At 40.8% G+C, this 20,831-nt stretch overlaps 3 protein-coding genes and 1 long non-coding RNA gene across 8 annotated transcripts in view; 2 read left to right on the top strand and 2 right to left on the bottom strand.

Annotated features, from left to right (window-relative positions):
- LOC118276642 (uncharacterized) overlaps positions 1–18,139 on the top strand; it is a 23,142-nt gene extending 5,003 nt beyond the window's left edge. The window contains exons 2-3 of one of the 2 annotated variants that reach the window (XM_035595024.2): positions 11,674–11,821; positions 13,446–18,139. In XM_035595024.2, coding sequence (XP_035450917.2) covers positions 13,446–17,054 — 3,609 coding nt within the window. In that variant the 5' untranslated portion in view covers positions 11,674–11,821 and the 3' untranslated portion in view covers positions 17,055–18,139. The remainder of the gene's footprint in view (positions 1–11,673; positions 11,822–13,445) is intronic. The other variant, XM_050699920.1, reaches the window with a different exon arrangement.
- LOC118276972 (uncharacterized) lies at positions 3,445–8,395 on the top strand. The gene is made up of 2 exons (XM_035595610.2): positions 3,445–3,917; positions 4,378–8,395. The coding sequence occupies exon 2, from the start codon at positions 4,378–4,380 to the stop codon at positions 8,113–8,115; it is 3,738 nt and encodes a 1,245-aa protein (XP_035451503.2). The 5' UTR covers positions 3,445–3,917; the 3' UTR covers positions 8,116–8,395.
- LOC126911655 (uncharacterized) lies at positions 9,409–11,311 on the bottom strand. The gene is made up of 2 exons (XR_007706174.1): positions 11,067–11,311; positions 9,409–10,650 (listed from the first exon to the last, which is right to left on the bottom strand). It is a non-coding gene; the product is annotated as an uncharacterized LOC126911655 (long non-coding RNA).
- LOC118276643 (dynamin-like 120 kDa protein, mitochondrial) overlaps positions 18,137–20,831 on the bottom strand; it is an 18,537-nt gene continuing 15,842 nt past the window's right edge. For all 4 annotated transcript variants that reach the window (XM_050699929.1, XM_050699930.1, XM_050699931.1 and 1 more), the window contains exon 21: positions 18,137–20,594. In XM_050699929.1, coding sequence (XP_050555886.1) covers positions 20,530–20,594 — 65 coding nt within the window. In that variant the 3' untranslated portion in view covers positions 18,137–20,529. The remainder of the gene's footprint in view (positions 20,595–20,831) is intronic.

Genomic DNA, 20,831 nt, shown 5'->3' with positions numbered 1-20,831 from the left:
CTGATTAATGTATTTACTTACTAATATTATTTTATTCTTTTGACATTTTTGACTATTTTTGATTTCTGTATTGTTATTATTTTATTTTATCTGACATTAATGTAATTGCTGTATTATTTTAAATTATTGTTGTACTTATTGTTTGTTGTATTGAATGGAATTGGTTGTATTTTATTGCGTATTTTAAATAATTTAGCCGATTTTGTTATACTTCCCAATCCTTGTGCATTTCCGAGCGCTTTTTTTTTACTGTCCGACATGAATATGCCAGTATTAACTTGCCCCCACTGCCCAGGATCAGCTCGTGTTTTCTCTGTGCACGGGCTGAAAGTGCACATCGGGCGCATGCACAAACATGCATCGCGTTCTGGTGCAGTGTCACAGCTCTCGCCGGTCATCACAGTTGACACATCATCGTCGGGACAGGCCCCCCCGCCGCATTCCCCTGTCCAGAGTCCCTTAGACAGGCTAGCTGCCTTCAAGGCTAGTATTCCTGTTTTAAGACATATACCTAAGGGTGCTCGGAATCAGGCGGCAGGGAAACTGTGCGATATCATAGACTCGTGTGTTGCAAATAATGGGGTAGATGAGTGGAGTGCTCTTCTTTCTTTTGCATACACTGCTTTAAGGGTCCCAGCGAAAGAGTTGCCCGGTAACATGACATCTAAGGTCAAAGCCAACATTATGTCACCTGTGAATTGTCATGACAATGAATTGTACGCAAGTAGGAGGTCGGATTCCCGGTCCAATAAAAAAAATATTGAAACAAAGGTTTTTGAGGGTGATTTGAGGGGAGCGGTACGGCTTTTGATGTCTGATGATTCGTTCGCTCGGGGGGATGCCGACACCCTTGCTTCACTGAAGCTTAAGCATCCTGATCCTTCGCGTCCTCTCAGTTTTCCACCAGAACCTGACCCTTCTTTTACGGTATTGTCAGTCACTGTGGAGGACGTGCTATCGGCGCTGGCTTCTTTTTACTCTGGATCAGCAGCGGGTTTGGACGGGATCCGTCCGGGGCACCTCAAAGAGTTGACCTCTGTGTCTGCCGGGGACAATGGAAAGCGCCTTGTAGGGGGTCTGGCTAGGCTTGCGAATTTCTTGCTGAGCGGTCAATTAAACCCGTGCGTTTGTCCGTTCCTGTACGGTGCATCCCTCTTTGCACTGGAAAAAAAAGATGGCGGATTAAGACCAATAGCAGTTGGAAGTGTCTTTCGGCGTCTTACTGCAAAATTGGCTTGTCGCGCAGTCAAAGAGGATATGGCCCGTTACTTACAGCCTCATCAGCTGGGTTTTGGCACACGTCTGGGGTGCGAAGCTGCCATACACGCGACGCGAACATTTGTGATGGACCCGGAGAACGAAGACGCGGTTGTGCTGAAACTCGATATTCGCAACGCGTTCAATACTTTGGAGAGAGACGTTCTGTTGAGTGAGGTAAGGGAAAAAATTCCATCTTTGTATCCCTTCCTTCATCAGGTGTACAGGCTGCCTTCTAATCTTTTCTCCAATAACAGTCTTATTCTTTCTAAAGTGGGAGCCCAGCAGGGGGACCCTCTCGGGCCACTTGTTTTCAGTTTGGCCATTCATAAGGCGATCGTTGAGCTGAAATCCGGCCTAAACGTGTGGTATCTTGACGATGGCACTATCGGGGGCAGACCTGAGGACGTTTATCAGGACTTAGAGGCTCTAATCCCTCGCCTCAGAGACTTGGGCCTGGAGGTGAATCCCTCGAAGTGCGAATTCTTCCCCTGTAGCACTGCGGCTCGTACACACTTTTCTCGTTTCCACTCCTCTCTTCCTGGCCTCAGAGAACTTTCATGTTCGAACTTTAATCTTTTGGGATCCCCTATTTTTCCCAGTGCAGTTCCTGAAGCCATTACTGCTCGGACTCGACTCCTCCTTTCTACTCGCGAGCGACTTAAAGATCTTTCCGCTCACGTTGCGATTATCCTGTTGCGCATGTGCTTCGCTCTTCCGAAGATCACATATCTGCTGCGGACCACCCCCACTTGGCTTTATCCTGAGGAAGTTTCCTCGTTGGACAATGCGTTGAAATTGGTAGTGGAGTCTATTCTAAATGTCTCCTTAGATGGGCCCCAGTGGAGACAGGCGGCTCTGCCCATTCGATGTGGTGGTCTCGGGGTTCGGTGCGCACGGGATGTGGGTCTGCCGGCTTTCTTGGCGTCTGCGCATGGGGTTGCTGACCTAGTCACTGTATTACTCGCTACTAATGGTGACGGGGGAAGCTTGCCCTTTGTATCGGATGCTGTGTCGGCTTGGTTGACCCTCAACTCGGGTGCAGCAATCCCGGAATCAAAGCGATGAGAGAGAATCAGCGAGCGTGGGATGACATCGGCGTGAAGCTACTTCAAGAGCAGTTATTAGAGGGTGCGGTGGGTGTCGAAAAGGCCAGACTACGAGCAGTGTCGCAACCTCACAGGCGATTAGGCACTCTGCTCGACGATGACTCTTTGCGTGTGGCGGTGGCTCTCCGCCTGGGCTGTAAGGTGTGCGAACCTCATACATGCACCTGCAGTTCCATGGTGGAGGCTGACGGCCATCACGCACTGAACTGTCGGCGCTGCACAGGGAGGTTCCCGCGTCACCATGCCTTGAACGACATAATCCGTAGGGCTCTTATTTCGGCAAATATCCCCTGCATGCTTGAGCCTCCAGGTCTTAGCAGGTCTGATGGTAAGAGGCCGGATGGACTGACTCTGGTGCCATGGAAAAACGGGAAGTGCCTAATCTGGGACGCAACATGCGTCAGCACTGTCGCCGCCAGTCACCTGAGTCGCACCATGCACACTGCCTCTGCCGCTGCTGAAGATGCCTGTTCTAAAAAAAGGCTTAAGTACGCTCTCTTGGGTCAGCTTTACCATTTTGTGCCGGTTGCTGTGGAGACTCTGGGCTGTTGGAGTGCGGAGGCAAATAGTTTTGTGGGGGATTTGGATCGTAGGCTCGAGGAGGCCACTGGTGACTCCCGGTCCAAGTCGTTCTTGGTGCAAAGGATGGCCATCGTAATTCAGCGAGGCAATGCGGCGAGTGTTATGGGCACTTTTGCGCCGGGAACGATCAGGGGCGGGTTATTTAATGACTCTTGACTTGTATTTGTTTTGACTAGTGTATGTTTGTTTGTGCTTTTATTAACATAATAATTATAATTAATTGTAGATATTTGGACAAAAATCGAAATTAAAAATATAGTATTAATTGGCAGAGTACACTAAAGTAGCATTTGTTTGTTTTGCATTTGCACAATTTAATAACATTATTATATATTATGTATTTGTTTTAGATGCGTGCCTATTATGTTGTTATTCATTTTGTAATTTGTTTTTTGAATTTATGTCAATAAATTATATTATCGTTTTTAAATAAATTGTACCATATTTTGCCTTGATTTTAGATTTTATAGGTACTATAGTTTTTTGAGAATATTCTCATGACAGAGAGACGTTTCATTTGGATAGTTTGTATACTAGTGGTGTGCCGTCGTTTAACAGCGGTTAATGAATTAAATAGAGAATACAACAGCAAGTGACAAATTAAGTAGAAAAATACGTTGTCCAATCTTTATTATCTATGCTAGCAAGATACAACGAACAAATCTGCGGAACAAATGAACGAATTGAATAAAAGGGTGACCGAATGAAAAATAGAATAAAAGAGTGAATGAATGAAGAAGCCGGTAAAACACTAGATAAGTCAAGGTCTTGATATATAGTTACAGTCAGTGTGTGTCGTCTGTGGTAGTGATGGTTGTGTAAACTACAAGGTACACAGAGCAGCTGTGTTTTGTTTACTACTTGCCGGTACTTTACTCAGTGTGTCCGTCAAATCATTATCAACAATTACATTGAAACCAGCTCACAAGCAAATATAATATTCCTGATTTCAAAGCCATTGATTACACGGTAAGTCGTTTTTGTTGAGTTAGATGACTCACGCACTAATGTTTTTATAAAGATGAAATAACGCATCTTTCCCAAATTTAGAGTACCACGAATACCTAAATAAAAATAACATTTTAAAGAAATATTCTACAATAATATTTCCTGTATATCAAAATTATTTAAAACCCTTTTGCTTTCTCTATAATCTTATCTCAAATCTCGAATGACGATTGCAGCTGATTAATGTATTAAAAGTAGCTACTCGTTACGTTATTAATAAATTTAGTAAATCTTAATTAATACTTGAATATCCATAAGTACTTATAGTTGAGTAGGTAATCAAATTGCTTGGTTAGATACAAAATCAACAGTCAAGTTGCTAATGAACCATTAATTCCTTTCAAATAAAAAAAACTCTGATGTAATTGTTTTCGAAGAATTTGTATTGTTTTATTAATTAGACTACAATATCTACCGACAGATGGCCACGTACGTACCAGTCACGTTGGTGGGAGACACTCTAGGCCAACGGCACCGACACCTCAACTCGTTGGTGCGCGCGGCTAGAGAGAGTGGAACCACGGTCCAAGATGTGGAGGCAGTACCCGAGCAGGCTCCAGCCGACCGACTGTTCAAGGTAGACCTCGCCGTCTCACTCGGAGACGCAGACTACATCCTGCGGAACCTGAAACACGACGACATGCTGTTTGTGAGCAGAGCGCTGAAGGCCCGGTGGCTGCTCGACCGCCATGACGTCATCAACCCTCAATATTTGGAAGACACCCTCTTCCCTGAAATGGTTTCCCCGGCAGTCTCCAAGATGAGGCACTGGCTGTACATCAACCTGCGGGAACCCACCAAGTGCCAGGAGTTCTATGAGTACTACAAACAGAACTCGTTCGAGTTCGCCATAAAGTTCCTCAGCCGCTGCAGCAATCGCTTCATACTGGAAGAAGTCCCCAAGATATTGGCCAAACTGTCGCCTCACTATTTAAAAGTTTTGTGCGAGAAATGCTCTACAGTCGCCAAAATATATTTTGATTCGTTGGCGACACAAGACGATGTTAAGAAATGCTATCTCGATCAAGAACAGGCCTACTACAATAGTATAAAATGCGTGCTAAAATCTAATGCCGATTTGTTTTTAGACATCACGGAAAAGTATTTCATTTGCGATATGTTTAAGAGATTCAGTCCACTGGCGACTGACTACATCGTGCGGTGCCATAAATCTAGAGTCACAAACAAGTTGGAGCTGTACGTGGCCCACATTTTGCACATCCCCACACTGGCTGCGAGGCTCAGTGTCGACGAGTGCCAGGAAGTTGTGCTGCAGCTTGCGAGGGCCAGCTACTTGCAGCACTGGTTCCAGTACAAAGCAGTAGAACCGCTGATTACACGTCTACATCCTCAAAAGAGACCTGCTTTCAAGAAACGTGTCTTTGTTGACAAAGACGTCGGTGAATTAGTGGAGAAATGGCCATACGATGTACCTGGCTCTCCGATTAGACCTGGCATTAGTGGACCTCACATTTTTGATGATCGGGATTTCGTACCAGACATTATAGCAGAGCCTCGTTTTGCTTCGGGCGGGCATACGCTTGCGTCGGGTGGCATGTGTTTTGGGCTTGCAAGTGCCGTAAGAGATAATTATGAACAAAATCACGTTTTTGGGAAAATAAGAACTGATCTAGACCGGCTGTTCGATGAGTTCCGCTTTATTGGATTCGATCGCGCACTGCATGAATTGAGCCAACGGTTAATTGCCACCGCTTCCCCAGACAGGCGACGTGACATTTTTATGGTTTTGGTTAGTAAAACCGGCGGTCGTACGGATGCGGTGAAAACATTTTTGCAGCTCGCCTTACGGCACAGTAACGAGCCCGTGCATACCCGAGCCGCTGTAATGCGCAGTCTTGTGAAGCGAGCCGCCGTGTGGCGCCTCCCTGCCGACGTTTGGCAACTACTGCTAGACTACGGACACGGGCTGGGGCTGGACGGAACGACGCCAGAAGCGGCGTGTCACGAAGGACTACATGCTGTTGTAATTCGCCAGCTGTTGGCTGGCCAGTGCGAACCAGCCATTTGCGATGCTTTTTTAAGAGATTTTTCAACTTTGGCAGAATATTCTCTGAAGCCGGATGAACAGGTGTGCGTTACCACTAATCTTCAAAATATGTTGACATCGACCGCTGTCGATGTTGAGCCTGCAGTTGCCGCGCAGCGCCTGAGTCAGATGTTGGATGTGCTAAAGGCATTCCACATCCGTATCGAGGCATCCTCACCTGTCGTGAAAGCTGTGTTGGATTTAGCTCTCCAGGACAAGGATGTCGCGCGACCTTTGCTGGAGCGACTTTATAACGCAAAGATAGCGCGGCGCGAGCTGCTGCGCCTCAGTATGACGTTCAGGCGAGATCAAGCAGCGCTATTGAATGCGTTGCGCCATGACCCACTCGCGCTTGAGGTGACACAAGTTGTTGATATCCTGTATGTACGCAACACAAAATTAGACAGTTTTACTGCAAAGCTAGCTGTGTACTTCGACCAAAAGCAAGATTTCACAACTCAACTCAAGAATGCATTAAAAGGAAAGATTTTACAGCCACCAGAAGAGGCACCATCAGGATCCACCGTAGTCGGGTTTCAACAACCAATGAGAACTTTTCCACAACGCAATATTCGGCGTGAACCAACAAGCAATGACGTGTCGAATCGTTGTCAACCTACTATATTTCCTCATCGACACCTGCCACAATTCCCGCCACGACACTGGCCACAGTTCCCGCCTCGGTTTCCACCACGGCCACGTATACCCATCATACGCGGTCTAAAAATAAAATTGATTCGACCATTAGCAAGTCTTATCTGCCAGGAGTTGGAGTTGGAACAAGAACTAAAAGTGTTAGATCAAGCGGGTGCCGACTTTGTCAAGTTGGCCGCGGAACTGAGAGCGTGTGGACATCGCGCTCGGCCTATCGTCAATTTAGCAGAATGGGGCTGGAGTAGGGCTGGCGTGAAAGCTGTGGCGACGCAAGCGATGCGCTGTCGTGAAATAGAAAGAGCTGAGTTTATCCGCACATTAGCGGCGGAGCGCCGCACGGTTCGGGTGGCCCTAGCACTCAGTTTGCGCTCCAAAGAAGGACCAGTGCTCGACACCTTCACTTCGTTTGCGAAGCTACGTCCCGCGGCAGCTCTGCGGGCTGGCTTGCAGTATTTCCACCGACGAGGCGACACTGCTGAGCTAGGTGTTTGGGATATCATTAAACCGTTGCTATCCACGGTCGACCTAACACGTCGCGAACGACTCCGTCGTTTACTAGCCAATACTCATTGGATTCCATCTCCCATTAAGGCTGATTATTGCATTAATGTTTACCTTGCCATCAATAAGATCTCTAAGTCGGTTGGTCTAAACATTCTTCAAGAGCTGTCCAGAATTTTACCAGAAGCCGATGAGTCAATCGATAAAGTATTGTTAGACATTTTGGACAGTAGTGATGGCAAGACGCCGGCTGTTTTTATACGATATTTGATGCTCTCTGTAAATGATGAGGATCTGGAAAAAAGACTACAGATAGGAAACCGATTTTTAGAACATTTAAATACTCTACGCCGCGAGGAACATGGAGAATTCCATAGAAGATTTAATCAAGTCCTAATGAGTTTGCTGTATAACACCGCTTTCTTGGACACGAAGTACGCGTGCTGTTTGAAAGTTTTCGAAACGATCTTGGATTGGATGAATACATTTATGACGAAAGAAAGAAATTTCAGAATACATACACAGTTTACCTTATTCATGTTATATTTTAAAGCAGTTAGACAAAGTATAGAACAGATGCCAGAAGTATTTTCTGACCCGAAGAGGAGGAGGGCGGAGGGCGTGGAGGCTGTAGGGTTTGAGTTCGGGAGATACATAATGAAGGATGTCGTTGAACACGTCGCTACGTATTTTGACTCTATAATAGAACTGTATGCCAGAATTTTAAATGATTTCTTTAACTACTTCGTGTGTTGCAATTCTAGGTCGAGTTTTATAAATTCTACTTTAAAAGGTATGTGGGAGGAAGGGGTCGGTCTCCAGCGCCGTATGGTGGTGCACATCTATAGGAGCCGCGGTTATTTTGATTTCTATGGTTCAATGAAACAAGAAATGGAGGAGTTATTTACAAAGGAAAAGGCTATAGAATGCTTTGTTAATGCTTATTATACTCTATGATTGTATTAAATGAAGAAAATATTGAATAAACTATGCTCAAGTTATGTTATGTTTGCCATCTAATCGCCGTACTCAGAGTCATTTAATGGTTACTTAACCCAGTCCTTAGCAATTGTTTTCGATACAAAATCGTTGGTACGGAATAGTTTAAGTAATCATTAAATGTCTCTGAGTACGGCAGTAAAACTATTTATCTGTTTTTGTTAATGTTGCGCTGTTTATTGATACAAGGCTTTATAAATACCTACTGCTATTAAATATTGTTATTATTATTAAATAATTGTTGTAGCGCGGGTATTAAAAAAATAACGAAACGTAGTCTATGGCGAGATTTACTCTGTGGTTGCGACGTCACGATGTCGCCCAATGAGAGCGCGTGAACGACGACTCCTCCCGACCGCCGCAACGTCGCGCGCCAGCGCAGCCATTGCGAGCGGTGAGAGAGAGAGCGCCCCGACCACCGACGCGTACGGACGTGTTGTGATATTCTCCGCGGCTCTTTATCACGCCATCTTATATTCTAGAACTTTTCTCGATTATCCGCCATTTTGTGTATCAAGTAGTTTTGTATTAAGTTTTTTTAGTCTCGTGTTCGGAAAATTATGTAAATAGACATTAAAAGTGATTTGACTGTAAAGTGTCGCTTTATTAAAACCACCACTGAGTTTGGAAGTTGCCTATTAAACTGGCTCCCAACTTTAGTGGCTTATTACATTGTTTATTTACCCTGCGAAACATAGCCGAATTTTATTGTCTGTTATAGTAAGTTATTATTATCCACAAGTCTGTCTCATGGCATTTTTAAATGCAAGAAAAAATTAAATAAGTCCTACTTCAGCTATATCTCGGAGAGATACGTCTATAAACTATAGAAAAGATTCAAAACTTACTGCATTTGAATACATGGTGCGAATAACAGAATAGATAAAGAGAGTAGAAATGAAATAGTTCCTGATTTGTATCAGAACGCGTGTCGCCGTTTCTCCCACCCTTTAATTTCACTACAAGCAAGAGACCAATGCCTGAGCGGATTACCCCCACAAATAAATAACACACATTTAAATCTCGAATTTGCTATTGGTTGTCACACAAACGCAATGACTGCATTTGACGTACACTCTAACACGCATAAAAACTCATGTATGCTAGGGCGAGAGAAAGGTCGATTGTTGATATCGATAAAATTTAGGAAATCTTGTTTTTGTTTTACAAGTATTGTAGAATATTGTGAAATTGTATTCATGCGAAATAGAAACCAAGTAATAAAAGTAAAATAAATAAAAAATACACAACTGAATTTTAAAACCAATTTTATTACTCAATAAGTTAAAAATAAGTAAAAAATTAAATCAAAGGTACTTTTGAACGTCAAAACTAATATAATAATGTTAATAACGTCTGTCTGTCGGTCAGTCCTCTAGTGAAGCTATTTGCTCGTTCCAAAGTGTAGATTCCTATGGAGAAGAACGAGCAAGAAACTCCATAGGTTAATCTTTTTCAATCAGATTTACAATACAATTCTTGGTTACATTGCTTTTCTTTGCATCGATTGCTTCAACTATGTGAGAACAATGTAAAACTAGTATTCAGTCAAAGCGATAGAAAAAAAAACCTTAACAACAACAAAATTAATACAGTCTGGAGCTGACCCAGTCCCAGTTGACAGCGCCCGTTCACCAACATGGCACGTACACCAGCACCGCCCAACTCAACCATGTTGCAGGGAATCGAACGATCTAACGCCCGTGCCACCGCCAATGAGACCTTTGAGTGAGCATGACAACTCTAAGCTGACACAAATGCATTCTACTAGTCTAATTCAATTTTAGCTAATTACAGGGCTCTCACATTTACAATAATTTGTATAAAGTACAGAACACATTGAAATAACATGGTTATATTATTTAATTTTTTCGTTTTTTAAATTTACGAAAGATGATATTTTAAATATCGCCATTTTTAGACAAAAAAACTGATTTAAAGAGACCAATATAAAATTTTCTAAAATAAAATCAGTTTACTTACTGAATGCGATATATTTGTGCGGATAAACGCCTAATTTTAAGTTTGTAAACAGTTAGTTACGAGATTTTGTGGGCGAATTGAATGAAACCAAGTCTTTAACTATAAATGTCTATTCATATTCACATCAGAAATCAGAACGTTACACTAACATAGTAAATAGGTACGTTAGAACACAGATTATGAGAGATAGCGATTCGTGTATCACGCGATGGCGAGCGGAGGCGGACTGTGGCGTCGTCCGCGTCCGCGTCCCTCGGCGATCGGGTGGCGCGCGCGTCGCGCGCGGCGCATGCGCGGTAAGACCGCGGGCGAGCGGTGGCTTTCCCGCTCACCGTGTACGATGCTTACGAAAAGGCGGCGTGTTACAAGTTTATTTTCCCTGACTTTGTTATTATGTAATTATCAACATCGAAATGTTGCGAACGAATTATGCTACATTTAGTAGGAATCCAATTAATTCTACCAGTTGTGTCAATCCACAATTTTCTTACACCTGGATCTGTTGGAAACCTAAAACATAATATTAAAATAAATCATATGTCACATTCTATAAAAAAAAAAACAAAACTCACTCAAAATCTATATTACTAATTAGTCGTAATAAATAATATTATTTTAATTATAAAAATGTGCTATTGATTATAATAGACTGTATCATAGTAACAATCGACATTGATTACAAATTTGCCCAACACTATCGATGTCATAGATTTTGTGGAAATGAACTTTTGTTTCGGTACTCGGGACTCTCGCAATGGACGTAATACATTGCGCGATTGCTCACGTAGTGCAAGATTGTACTCATCTATCGCAAGCAATGTATTACTATTAGTCTGCTTGCGATTATATCGTTTTTGTCTATAAAATTCATAATGCTAATGTTATAATTACAAATATCACAAGTATTTTAATGTTTTTGGACTTACCGGTGAAAAGAAATTCCTTCTCGTGCTATGCTACACACCTGGCTTCTTTTCCGACACGTTATAATAGCGCAAGACGGCATAATATAATATTTTTGCGGAGATACGTACGCTGTCAAAACATGACAGCGATTGCTAGCCGGTAAGTATGAACATTTGAGCGTTATGACAGCGCGCAGTACGCCGGCTCACACCCTCGGCACGCGTGGCCCGCCCACAAGGCCAATCCAGTCTCTTTCTTTTATCCATGGTGCGAATAAATGAGTAGAACAATTAAAAAACATGTGCTGAGTGCTACTACTTCAGTGGAAGTTTTGTTAAATTTCCCGCCAACACCAATTGACAATGACAGCTTAATGTTGCCAACTAAAATATTTCTCAGCTATTGGTTTACTAAAATATAAGTTGTTCTTAATTAGATTTTAAGGAAATTCCTTGATAAAGGACTATATATAATCAATTATTATTTTAATTTAATAAATGTCTTGTGATACCGATGACGTCATTTTGTTCGGGTGTGGCTGTGACGTGCGGACATTCCCAAATTAATTCGAAGGTCAGAGAGCCGGTGTACAGTGTACACTCTGTGGTTAGATAGATAGAATATTAGGTTATTATGATTCACAACACAAAAGTTTATTCAACTACGTAGCAGTGAAAATACTTATTTATTCAATAATTGTGATTAATTTTGTCAAAGTTTATCAGTATTTATTATTCGCATGACAGGAAATATCTGAATTAATACGTAATTAGAGGTATGTATTAGCTATTAATAAGTATTTGTATTTGTTTATATTTACCAAACTAGGTAATATTTTTATTTGAGACTATCTATACTCTAGATTAGATTATTAGAGCTATTTTTAATGGTACCTAAGTACCTATGAAATATTACTGTAAATGATAGGTATGTATTTTAACATTACAATTGTATTATGTGTCTTTATTTATTTAACGATTACGTATCTAGAAGGGCGTAATCATGACATTGCCATGTCAAGGCCATATTATTATGATAGCCACAATTAGGTATACGGTATACCCTAGCCCTAGGTATGTCGGCATTTATAATGTTTTTTTTAACATACGTGTATATTATGTATCGTAAGTGACCCGGTTGTGGCCACTTTAAGAATTTTGTCGACTTTGAGGCTTTCTTAACTTATAGTTTTTGATATAACGAACATATTTCTTGTAAAAAGTCATTTAACATGTATTAACCTTGCCTAAGAAAACCCTTTTTTTAAAGAACGTCCAATAGAAAAATAACTGTATAAGAAAGAAAAAAAAAGGGAGTTTGTGCCATTTTTGGCCAGATTCGTGCCATTTGTGGCCACGGTCGTGTGCCAGTTCTGGCCATCAAAAAATACAATAAAAGTAATCAAAATTTATTAATTAAATTGGACATTTTACTAACAATGGTTTTTATTTAGTTTGGAAAATATGAAATATTATTACTTCACTTGAATTTAACTTACAAATAAAGAGATCAACATTTATATGACGTTGGTAAAACCTGCAAAGTAAACTGACCTCCCCTTTGTGTGAAGGCAATTTATTGCATCTCTGAAAATGAAAAATATGTATTTGTTGATATGTAAAGCCAAGGAAAAAAAGCCACGATAAAATAAAGGGGAAGAAGTCGGGTGTCTGTGTACATTAGTTTTGGCCAGCCATGTGGCCAAAGATGGAGAAATTCATAATTTTGTCTCCATTAGTGGCCACCTTCTAATAACCGCACTTCAGAAACATATGGCGACAAAATAACTTTAGTTTCACTTAGACAATATATTCTTCATGTAGTATTAACATAAACATCCAAACAATAAGCAAAGATTTAAAAAATAAAAACCAAATCCTCACCCGCTCGCCTTAGCCTTTTTGTTAAGATCTTAACAATTTCACCCTCGACTAAAAAGAATGACATGTTGCATCGAAGTGAAGATTGACACATAAAAGCTGCCAACGGCATCAGTGTCTCCAATATTCAATATTTTAAATACTGTACATCACAGAGTAATTTATTTGTCCATGCCTTAGTTATAAATATTTGAAGGTCCAAATGGCCACAAAAGGGTCGGTGGCCACAACCGGGTCACTTGCCCTATTTGTTGTTGAGTCAAGAAGGAAACTAATGACTAGTTTCCTTTTCCAGACAGAAATTAAAAAAGAGAATAGCAAAACGACATAGTATCCAAAACAGCACCTACTCGCTTAATACTATCTTAAACACAGAATACTTTTCCGTGATCTCAAACATGCATTGTTTTAATTTTAATACATATAAAAAAGAAAAAATACTTTTGACGAGAAATGTTCTATACCTATTGTTAAGATAGGTATCTAGTATTGATTGCGATTTATTTTATTCATTTACAGATGGCTCCACATTCACCAGTCACGTTGGTGGGAGACACTCTAGGCCAACGGCACCGACACCTCAACTCGTTGGTGCGCGCGGCTAGAGAGAGTGGAACCACGGTCCAAGATGTGGAGGCAGTACCCGAGCAGGCTCCAGCCGACCGACTGTTCAAGGTAGACCTCGCCGTCTCACTCGGAGACGCAGACTACATCCTGCGGAACCTGAAACACGACGACATGCTGTTTGTGAGCAGAGCGCTGAAGGCCCGGTGGCTGCTAGACCGCCATGACGTCATCAACCCTCAATATTTGGAAGACACTCTCTTCCCTGAAATGGTTTCCCCGGCAGTCTCCAAGATGAGGCACTGGCTGTACATCAACCTGCGGGAACCCGCCAAGTGCCAGGAGTTCTATGAGTACTACAAACAGAACTCGTTCGAGTTCGCCATAAAGTTCCTCAGCCGCTGCAGCAATCGCTTCATACTGGAAGAAGTCCCCAAGATATTGGCCAAACTGTCGCCTCACTATTTAAAAGTTTTGTGCGAGAAATGCTCTACAGTCGCCAAAATATATTTTGATTCGTTGGCGACACAAGACGATGTTAAGAAATGCTATCTCGATCAAGAACAGGCCTACTACAATAGTATAAAATGCGTGCTGAAATCGGATGCCGATGTGTTTCTAGACATCACGGAAAAGTATTTTAGCTTTGATAAGTTCAAGAGATTCAGTCCACTGGCGACTGACTACATCGTGCGGTGCCATAAATCTAGAGTCACAAACAAGTTGGAGCTGTACGTGGCCCACATTTTGCACATCCCCACACTGGCTGCGAGGCTCAGTGTCGACGAGTGCCAGGAAGTTGTGCTGCAGCTTGCTAGGGCCAGCTACTTGCAGCACTGGTTCCAGTACAAAGCAGTAGAACCGCTGATTAAACGTCTACATCCTCAAAAGAGAGCTGCCTTCAAGAAACGTGTATTTGTTGACAAAGACGTCGGTGAATTAGTGCAGGAATGGCCGTATGAGACTCCTTCTTCCCCCGCGGCGGAGCTGGACTCCGATTCACATGTTTTTGATGATGCAGAGCTTGAGTGTGTTTCTGTGCTTGATTGTGAACCTCGATGCGGATTTGCTGGGGGACGACTCTTGAAGCGTTCGTATCGAAATGTTGAATTTGCCGAATGCCTAATGCGATGCGGTGATGAATATGATGATTGTATGGTGGTAAAAGTGAAAACAGACTTAGATAGGTTGTTTGATGAATTTCGTTTCATTGGATTTGATCACGCTCTGCAGGATCTGAGTCATCGAGTAGGGCAAACAGGATCCACGGACAGGCGACGTGATATTTTTTTGGTTTTGGTAAGCAAATCCGGCGGTCGCACCGAGGCAGTGACAGCTTTGCTTGAGCTTGCCGTACGGCACAGTAACGAGCCCGCGCATACCCGCGCCTCTGTAATCCGCAGTCTTGTGAAGCGAGCCGCCGTGTGGCGCCTCCCTGCCGACGTTTGGCAACTTCTGTTGGACTTTAGCCACGGGCTGGGGCTTGATGGTGCGACCCCTGAAGCGCCGTGCCGCGAGGGGCTGCATGCTGTTGTTATTCGCCAACTTTTAGCTGGCCAGTGCGATCCAATCATTCGAGATGCTTTTCTAAAAGACTTTTCAACTCTGGCAGAGTATTCCTTGAAACCGAATGAACGGAAGCGTGTCGCTGATAATCTCCAAAATATGTTGGCATCGGCTGCAGTTGGTGTGGAGCCTAAGGTTGCTGCGGACCTGCTGAATAAATTGCTGGATGTGCTAAAAGTATATCGCATTCGTGTAGAAGCTTCTTCACTAGCCGTGAAAACTGTGACCGCTTTGGCTGTCCAAGATAAGGAGCTCGCGCGTCCTTTATTGGAGCGACTCTACAACGCAAGGATAGCACGACGTGAGCTGTTGCGCCTCAATATGATGTTTCGGCGAGATGAACAAGCGCTGCTGAATGCTCTGCGTCATGATCCATTAGCGCTTGATGTCACACAAGTTGTTGATATCCTGACTGATCGCAGAAGAGACTTCGATATCTTTACTGCAAAACTAGCTGTGTACTTTGTTCAAAAGCAAGATTTCACACCTAAACTCAGGAATGCACTGAAGGAAAAGATTTCAAAGCCACTGGACAAGAAATCTGCGCACGTTAAATTAGCCCGACCATTAGCTAGTATTTTGTCTCAGGAGTTTATAACCGAATTGAAGAAGTTAGATCAAGCGGGTAAAGAATATGTGATGTTACAAGCGCAGCTAAGAGCTTGCGCACATCGCGCCCGGCCTATTGTTAATTTAGCGGAGTGGGGCTGGAGTAGGGCTGGCGTGAAGGCAGTGGCAACGCATGTAATGCGCTGTCGTGAAATAGAAAGAGCTGAGTTTATCCGCACATTAGCGGCGGAGCGCCGCACGGTTCGGGTGGCCCTAGCACTCAGTTTGCGCTCCAAAGAAGGACCAGTGCTCGACACCTTCACTTCGTTTGCGAAGCTACGTCCCGCGGCAGCTCTGCGGGCTGGCTTGCAGTATTTCCACCGACGAGGCGACACTGCTGAGCTAGGTGTTTGGGATATCATTAAACCGTTGCTATCCACGGTAGATCTAAAACGCCACAAACAACTCCGTCAAGTACTCGCAAACACCGATTGGATACCGAATCCCATAAAACCTGCATACATCACTGAACTTTATTCAGCTGTGCACACAATCTCTCGTTCCCATGCTGATAGGCTGCTCCAAGACCTTTGTAAAATCCTGCCCGAATGTGATGAATCTATTGAAAATGTACTACTTCATACGTTTGATAGCACAAATGAGAAACAGAATCTTTCTGGTTCTAATTCTAATTCAGATTCAGATGACTCTAATATTGCCGATACTGATATACTATACCCAGCTCTTTACATCAGATACTTGATGCTGGCCAAAAGCAATGAAGACCTTGAAAAAAGGTATTCGAAAATTGGGATTCGTTTCATTAAACAATTAGAAATTTTGCGCTCTAAAAAGGACAAGAAATTTAAGACAAGTTTAGACCAGGTTTTAGCAAGTTTACGATACAATGCAGCCTTTTTTGATACTAAATATTTATCATGTTTGTTGGTCATCCAAAAGATTTTGGATTGGTTGCAAACGTTTTTGCCAAAAGAAAAATACTTTCAAATTTATGTACAAATACACCTGACTATGTTGTACTTCAAGGCAGTTAGGCAGAGCATGAAACAGTTGCCAGAAGTGTTTGCCGACCCGAAGAGGAAGAGGACGGAGGGCGTGGAGGCCGTAGGCTTTGTGTTCGGGAGGTACATAGCGAAGGAGGTCTCTGAACTGGTCACTACATACTTCGACTCTATAATAGAACTTTACACAGCGGCTCTCGTTGGCTATTTAGAATCGTTCCAGTATGGTGTTTCTAGAGATAAGTTTATTGGACATGCTTTGAAGGGTTTCCTAGTGGACGGAGTTGGCCTCCAGCGTCGTTTGGCTGTTTACACGTACAGAAGGTTTCGGTATGACGTCACCAAAGATATGCTGAAAGAAATAGAAGAACTACTGAGTAAAGACAAAGCCATAGAGATGTTTGTACATGCTGAGATTTGTGACTAGGTTTGTGAGTCAGGTCTGCATCAATCATTAGAATAAATCTTCATCATTCATAGAATGTTTATCTGTTAATCACTTCAAGTGAATATAAGTATAGTCGATCTAAATCGACTTCACATTGTCGTTGTCCAGCACAATGTATTTACTTTTTATTAAGTATTCTTAAACTTATAGTATAGTCCTACTATCCTACTAATATTATAAATGTGAACGTTTGTATGTTTGTTACTCCTTCCCGTCAAAACCATGTACCAATTTAATTTAAACTTGTATCGAAGTGGGAAATGGGGCGTATTGTCATCACAAATATGAAATTATTTGTAATATTATATTAAGTGTTACAGTAATATAATATTAAGTTGCCATCATTAGGTAGTATGATGACTACACAAAATTGTTTGATATTAATCATGCACAGTTGTTTGATACTAGATTAGCGTGATGTTACGATCAATTTATTTACACTCCAAACGGACATAAAAGATATTACTTTATGTACTTTTTTAACTTTAAGTAAATACCATCAGGGGGCCGTGTACAGTCTTGCCACAGTCGTGGTATAAAAAAATGCTCTTTTCCATCGTCAATGAACTATCAATTGTCATAATAAGCTGATTTTGGCGCGAAATTTACTCGGGTAGCCAAATGTGATAAATAGCATTTAAACCACAATAATCTTGCAAAATGAAAGATCTGAAAGACTGAAAAAAGTACATCTCTTTTATTTACTCACTTGTTTGTAATTGTTGTATGTTTCGCTTTCTTATTCACACAAATAATAAAATCTTACGTGGAGTAAGAAAGTTGATACTTTTATTTTTGCTACAGTAACTTTAATAGTCAAAGTTATAAGTAATATTGATATTAGAAGCTGTGGAAATAGAATTCAAGGTACTAAAACCACAAACTCTCATTAAAAGGTAGAGTTTCTATATAACTCAAAAAATAATCAGTATTTTTATATTATTTTTGTATTTCGTTAAGATTTATGTAACTAATTGTTAACTTTATATGTAACAAAACTGTTAATCGCAAAACGCACATAACTTTTGTAAATGTTTTTATTTAAATAAAATATTTCAACACAATTTTCTTAATGTTTTATTAAAAGACAACTTATATCAAGCAGTTAAATTAATAACAAAATAATACAACGTAGCTCATACATCGCCAATGTAGACAAGCGCCGGAGACAGACATTACCAAGTTTTATTTTATTAAAGATACATTATGACTATTCCACACTAGTAATGAAACAATTACTTTAAATAATGACTGATAGATACTCCTTTTTAAATGATATTACAAACTAAACGATAATTACTAACTATTGATTAAATATCCAACCGAGTAAACATATTATACAACTCAGTTGAAATGTAGTTGTTTCATTACTAGCCAGACATATTTTATTCTGAGTTATTTTCTTATTTTTCACGTACCTTTTTAAGTTAACATGCTCCGTGGACATTTTCCAAAGAACCTTATAGTTTTAGACAGAAAGACATACTTTATTAACTAAAAATCACGGTTTTCTCACGTAAATTAATAGAGAAAAGCTCTACTAGTTTCGAGTAGGCTGCGCGACGTCGCCGCGTCTGCGTACGCTGTTCATGATGAAAAGTCCCTTTGTGTCTCGAAATTAGTAGAGCTTTTCTCCATTAATTTACGTGAGTAAACCGTGATTTTTAGTTAATTTAGTATGTATCACGATAGTTGACATACTAGTTTTCACACAATAATAATTCAAGATCATAGTTACGTTTAGTTCAGAAATGTTTGGAAAAATCAGTTTAGTTCATAATAAAGTAAAACAAGTAATAAAATAGTGAAAAAATAAATAGAGATACAATTTTGACACATTTTGTATGGAGTTTATGTCAAAATGTATATCTAGGAAACAAATCTACAGATAAATAGGTTATTGAAATTGGCGGTAAGTCAAAAAAGGATGGTTTATAACATGTTAACCGCCACGTCTATCGCGTTTGACTGACGCTTAGCGGAGGATTTGCCTTCAACAGTTTTATTTCGGCAGTTAATGCTTTATAGGGAAAGCTTATTAAAGTAATGCTCGCTACATACACTATGCGGTTCAACTGTACAGTTAAATCATAAGATATGTAGGCTAGGGTGTCCCAAAAAAATAAAAGTCATTATTTTTGAACGCATGTAGGTTCTATGGACCTACGATTTAACTGTACAGTTCGACTGGTAAACACACATTTTTTGTAAAATATTCTTGTTAATTTTTAGTACAATCATAACATATTAAGTAACAAATAAAATATAACACTAAATGACTGAAAAATGCACAGCCTGGAAAATTTTAAAAAGTACTTATTTTCCTGAGTATTAATTGTATCAAAGAAAAACAAAACTAAACATAATTTGTTTTCAACTTTAAAAGCATTTTTTAAATACCTCAAAATATTCGATCAATTTATCTTTCCTAACAAAGTCTTGATAGACTTTTCAGTTATTGCGTAGGAATAATCTTTAACACAACATCACACCTAATAACTAACGAAATGGGTAGGCAGAGATGCACTTAAATGCATTAAACTTTCCACCAGTTGTGTTAACTAACTTCATTACCATAGGACTTGAGTTTATTTGCCATACCTGACCTTTTTTTAGGGGGGAGGGGATCGTCCAATGCCTTCTCCCGCCTTGGGTAAGGCGGCAAGGAGTGTCGGACTCTTACTGACTAAAAACCACCCCGTTCCTTCTGCTTGGAGCCGGAGCCCCGGTAATCTGTTACGTCAGCAGCTCCGGTCCAGGTCGACAAGACTTAAATATTAGGTTTATTTTCCCCCTAAAACAGTATTATTTTACCAGGTAAATAGTTTATTTAATAAGAAAAACGTTATATTTTGAAAAATATTTAACTACGAGCCGTTTTATAAATACAATAGGTACATAGCAATGTCGGACTAACAACACAAGGTAATAGAAAACGAAAATTGAACTTTATGCGAACGTAATAACGTTCAATTTGCGTTGGCATCAGATTATTTTATTAATTTTTAACAGTTAACATTATAGATAGACTTTTTTAATAATAACAACAAGCCTAGTATTAATGTAGGGGTAAGCAGAGGTGCCCACCATATAAGGGGCGATCTTTGTATTGCCCAAACCGGGAATTAGCTAATGTCACACCGAAACCGAAAAAAACCCAGTAATACTTTGCCCAACCCGGGAATGGAACCCGAGACCCCTTGCCCGGCAGTCAGATTTACGACCGCTCGATCAACGAGGCAGTCTGACTGACTATGAATACTAACTAATTTTCTATTGGAAAAACCGACTTTACACTACAGGAGAGCCACCTAGTGAGCAAAAAATTAAACAGTATCCCTTATTATTACGATTACCTTGTGTTGTTAGTGTTTGGGCGCACTGTGTACATTGGCGACGCATGCGCAGGTGTACATACATACATACATACGTAACTACAATATACATATATCAACTATTTCTCTTTGTTAAGCGCTTCTATGAATTCTTCTAATCTCTCCTGCACTTGTCTCACTCTCTCTGGAAATTAGATAAAACAGAGAATTAATATTACATCATCAATCGGGAGACTTTTAACCCCAAAAAAAGTAGATAGCAGTGCAAATTGTGCCTGGGAATCTAACCCGAAACCTCTTGTTTCACAGTTTTTGTGATTAGTGGACTAACGAGCTAGCAATTATTAATATTAATTTATGGAATAATATTTTTGTGTAGTTATAAACGAGGATATTAATGTCATAGTTCTTATTATTATTT

This window comes from Spodoptera frugiperda, chromosome 17, assembly GCF_023101765.2.
Source record: "Spodoptera frugiperda isolate SF20-4 chromosome 17, AGI-APGP_CSIRO_Sfru_2.0, whole genome shotgun sequence".
NCBI lineage: Eukaryota > Metazoa > Arthropoda > Insecta > Lepidoptera > Noctuidae > Spodoptera > Spodoptera frugiperda.
This window is presented reverse-complemented; position numbering and strand designations above follow the sequence as displayed.

What these genes read in the sequence shown, in the direction of transcription:
- LOC118276972 (XM_035595610.2), top strand. Translation starts at nt 4,378, where the DNA reads ATGGCCACGTACGTACCAGTCACGTTGGTGGGAGACACTCTAGGCCAA.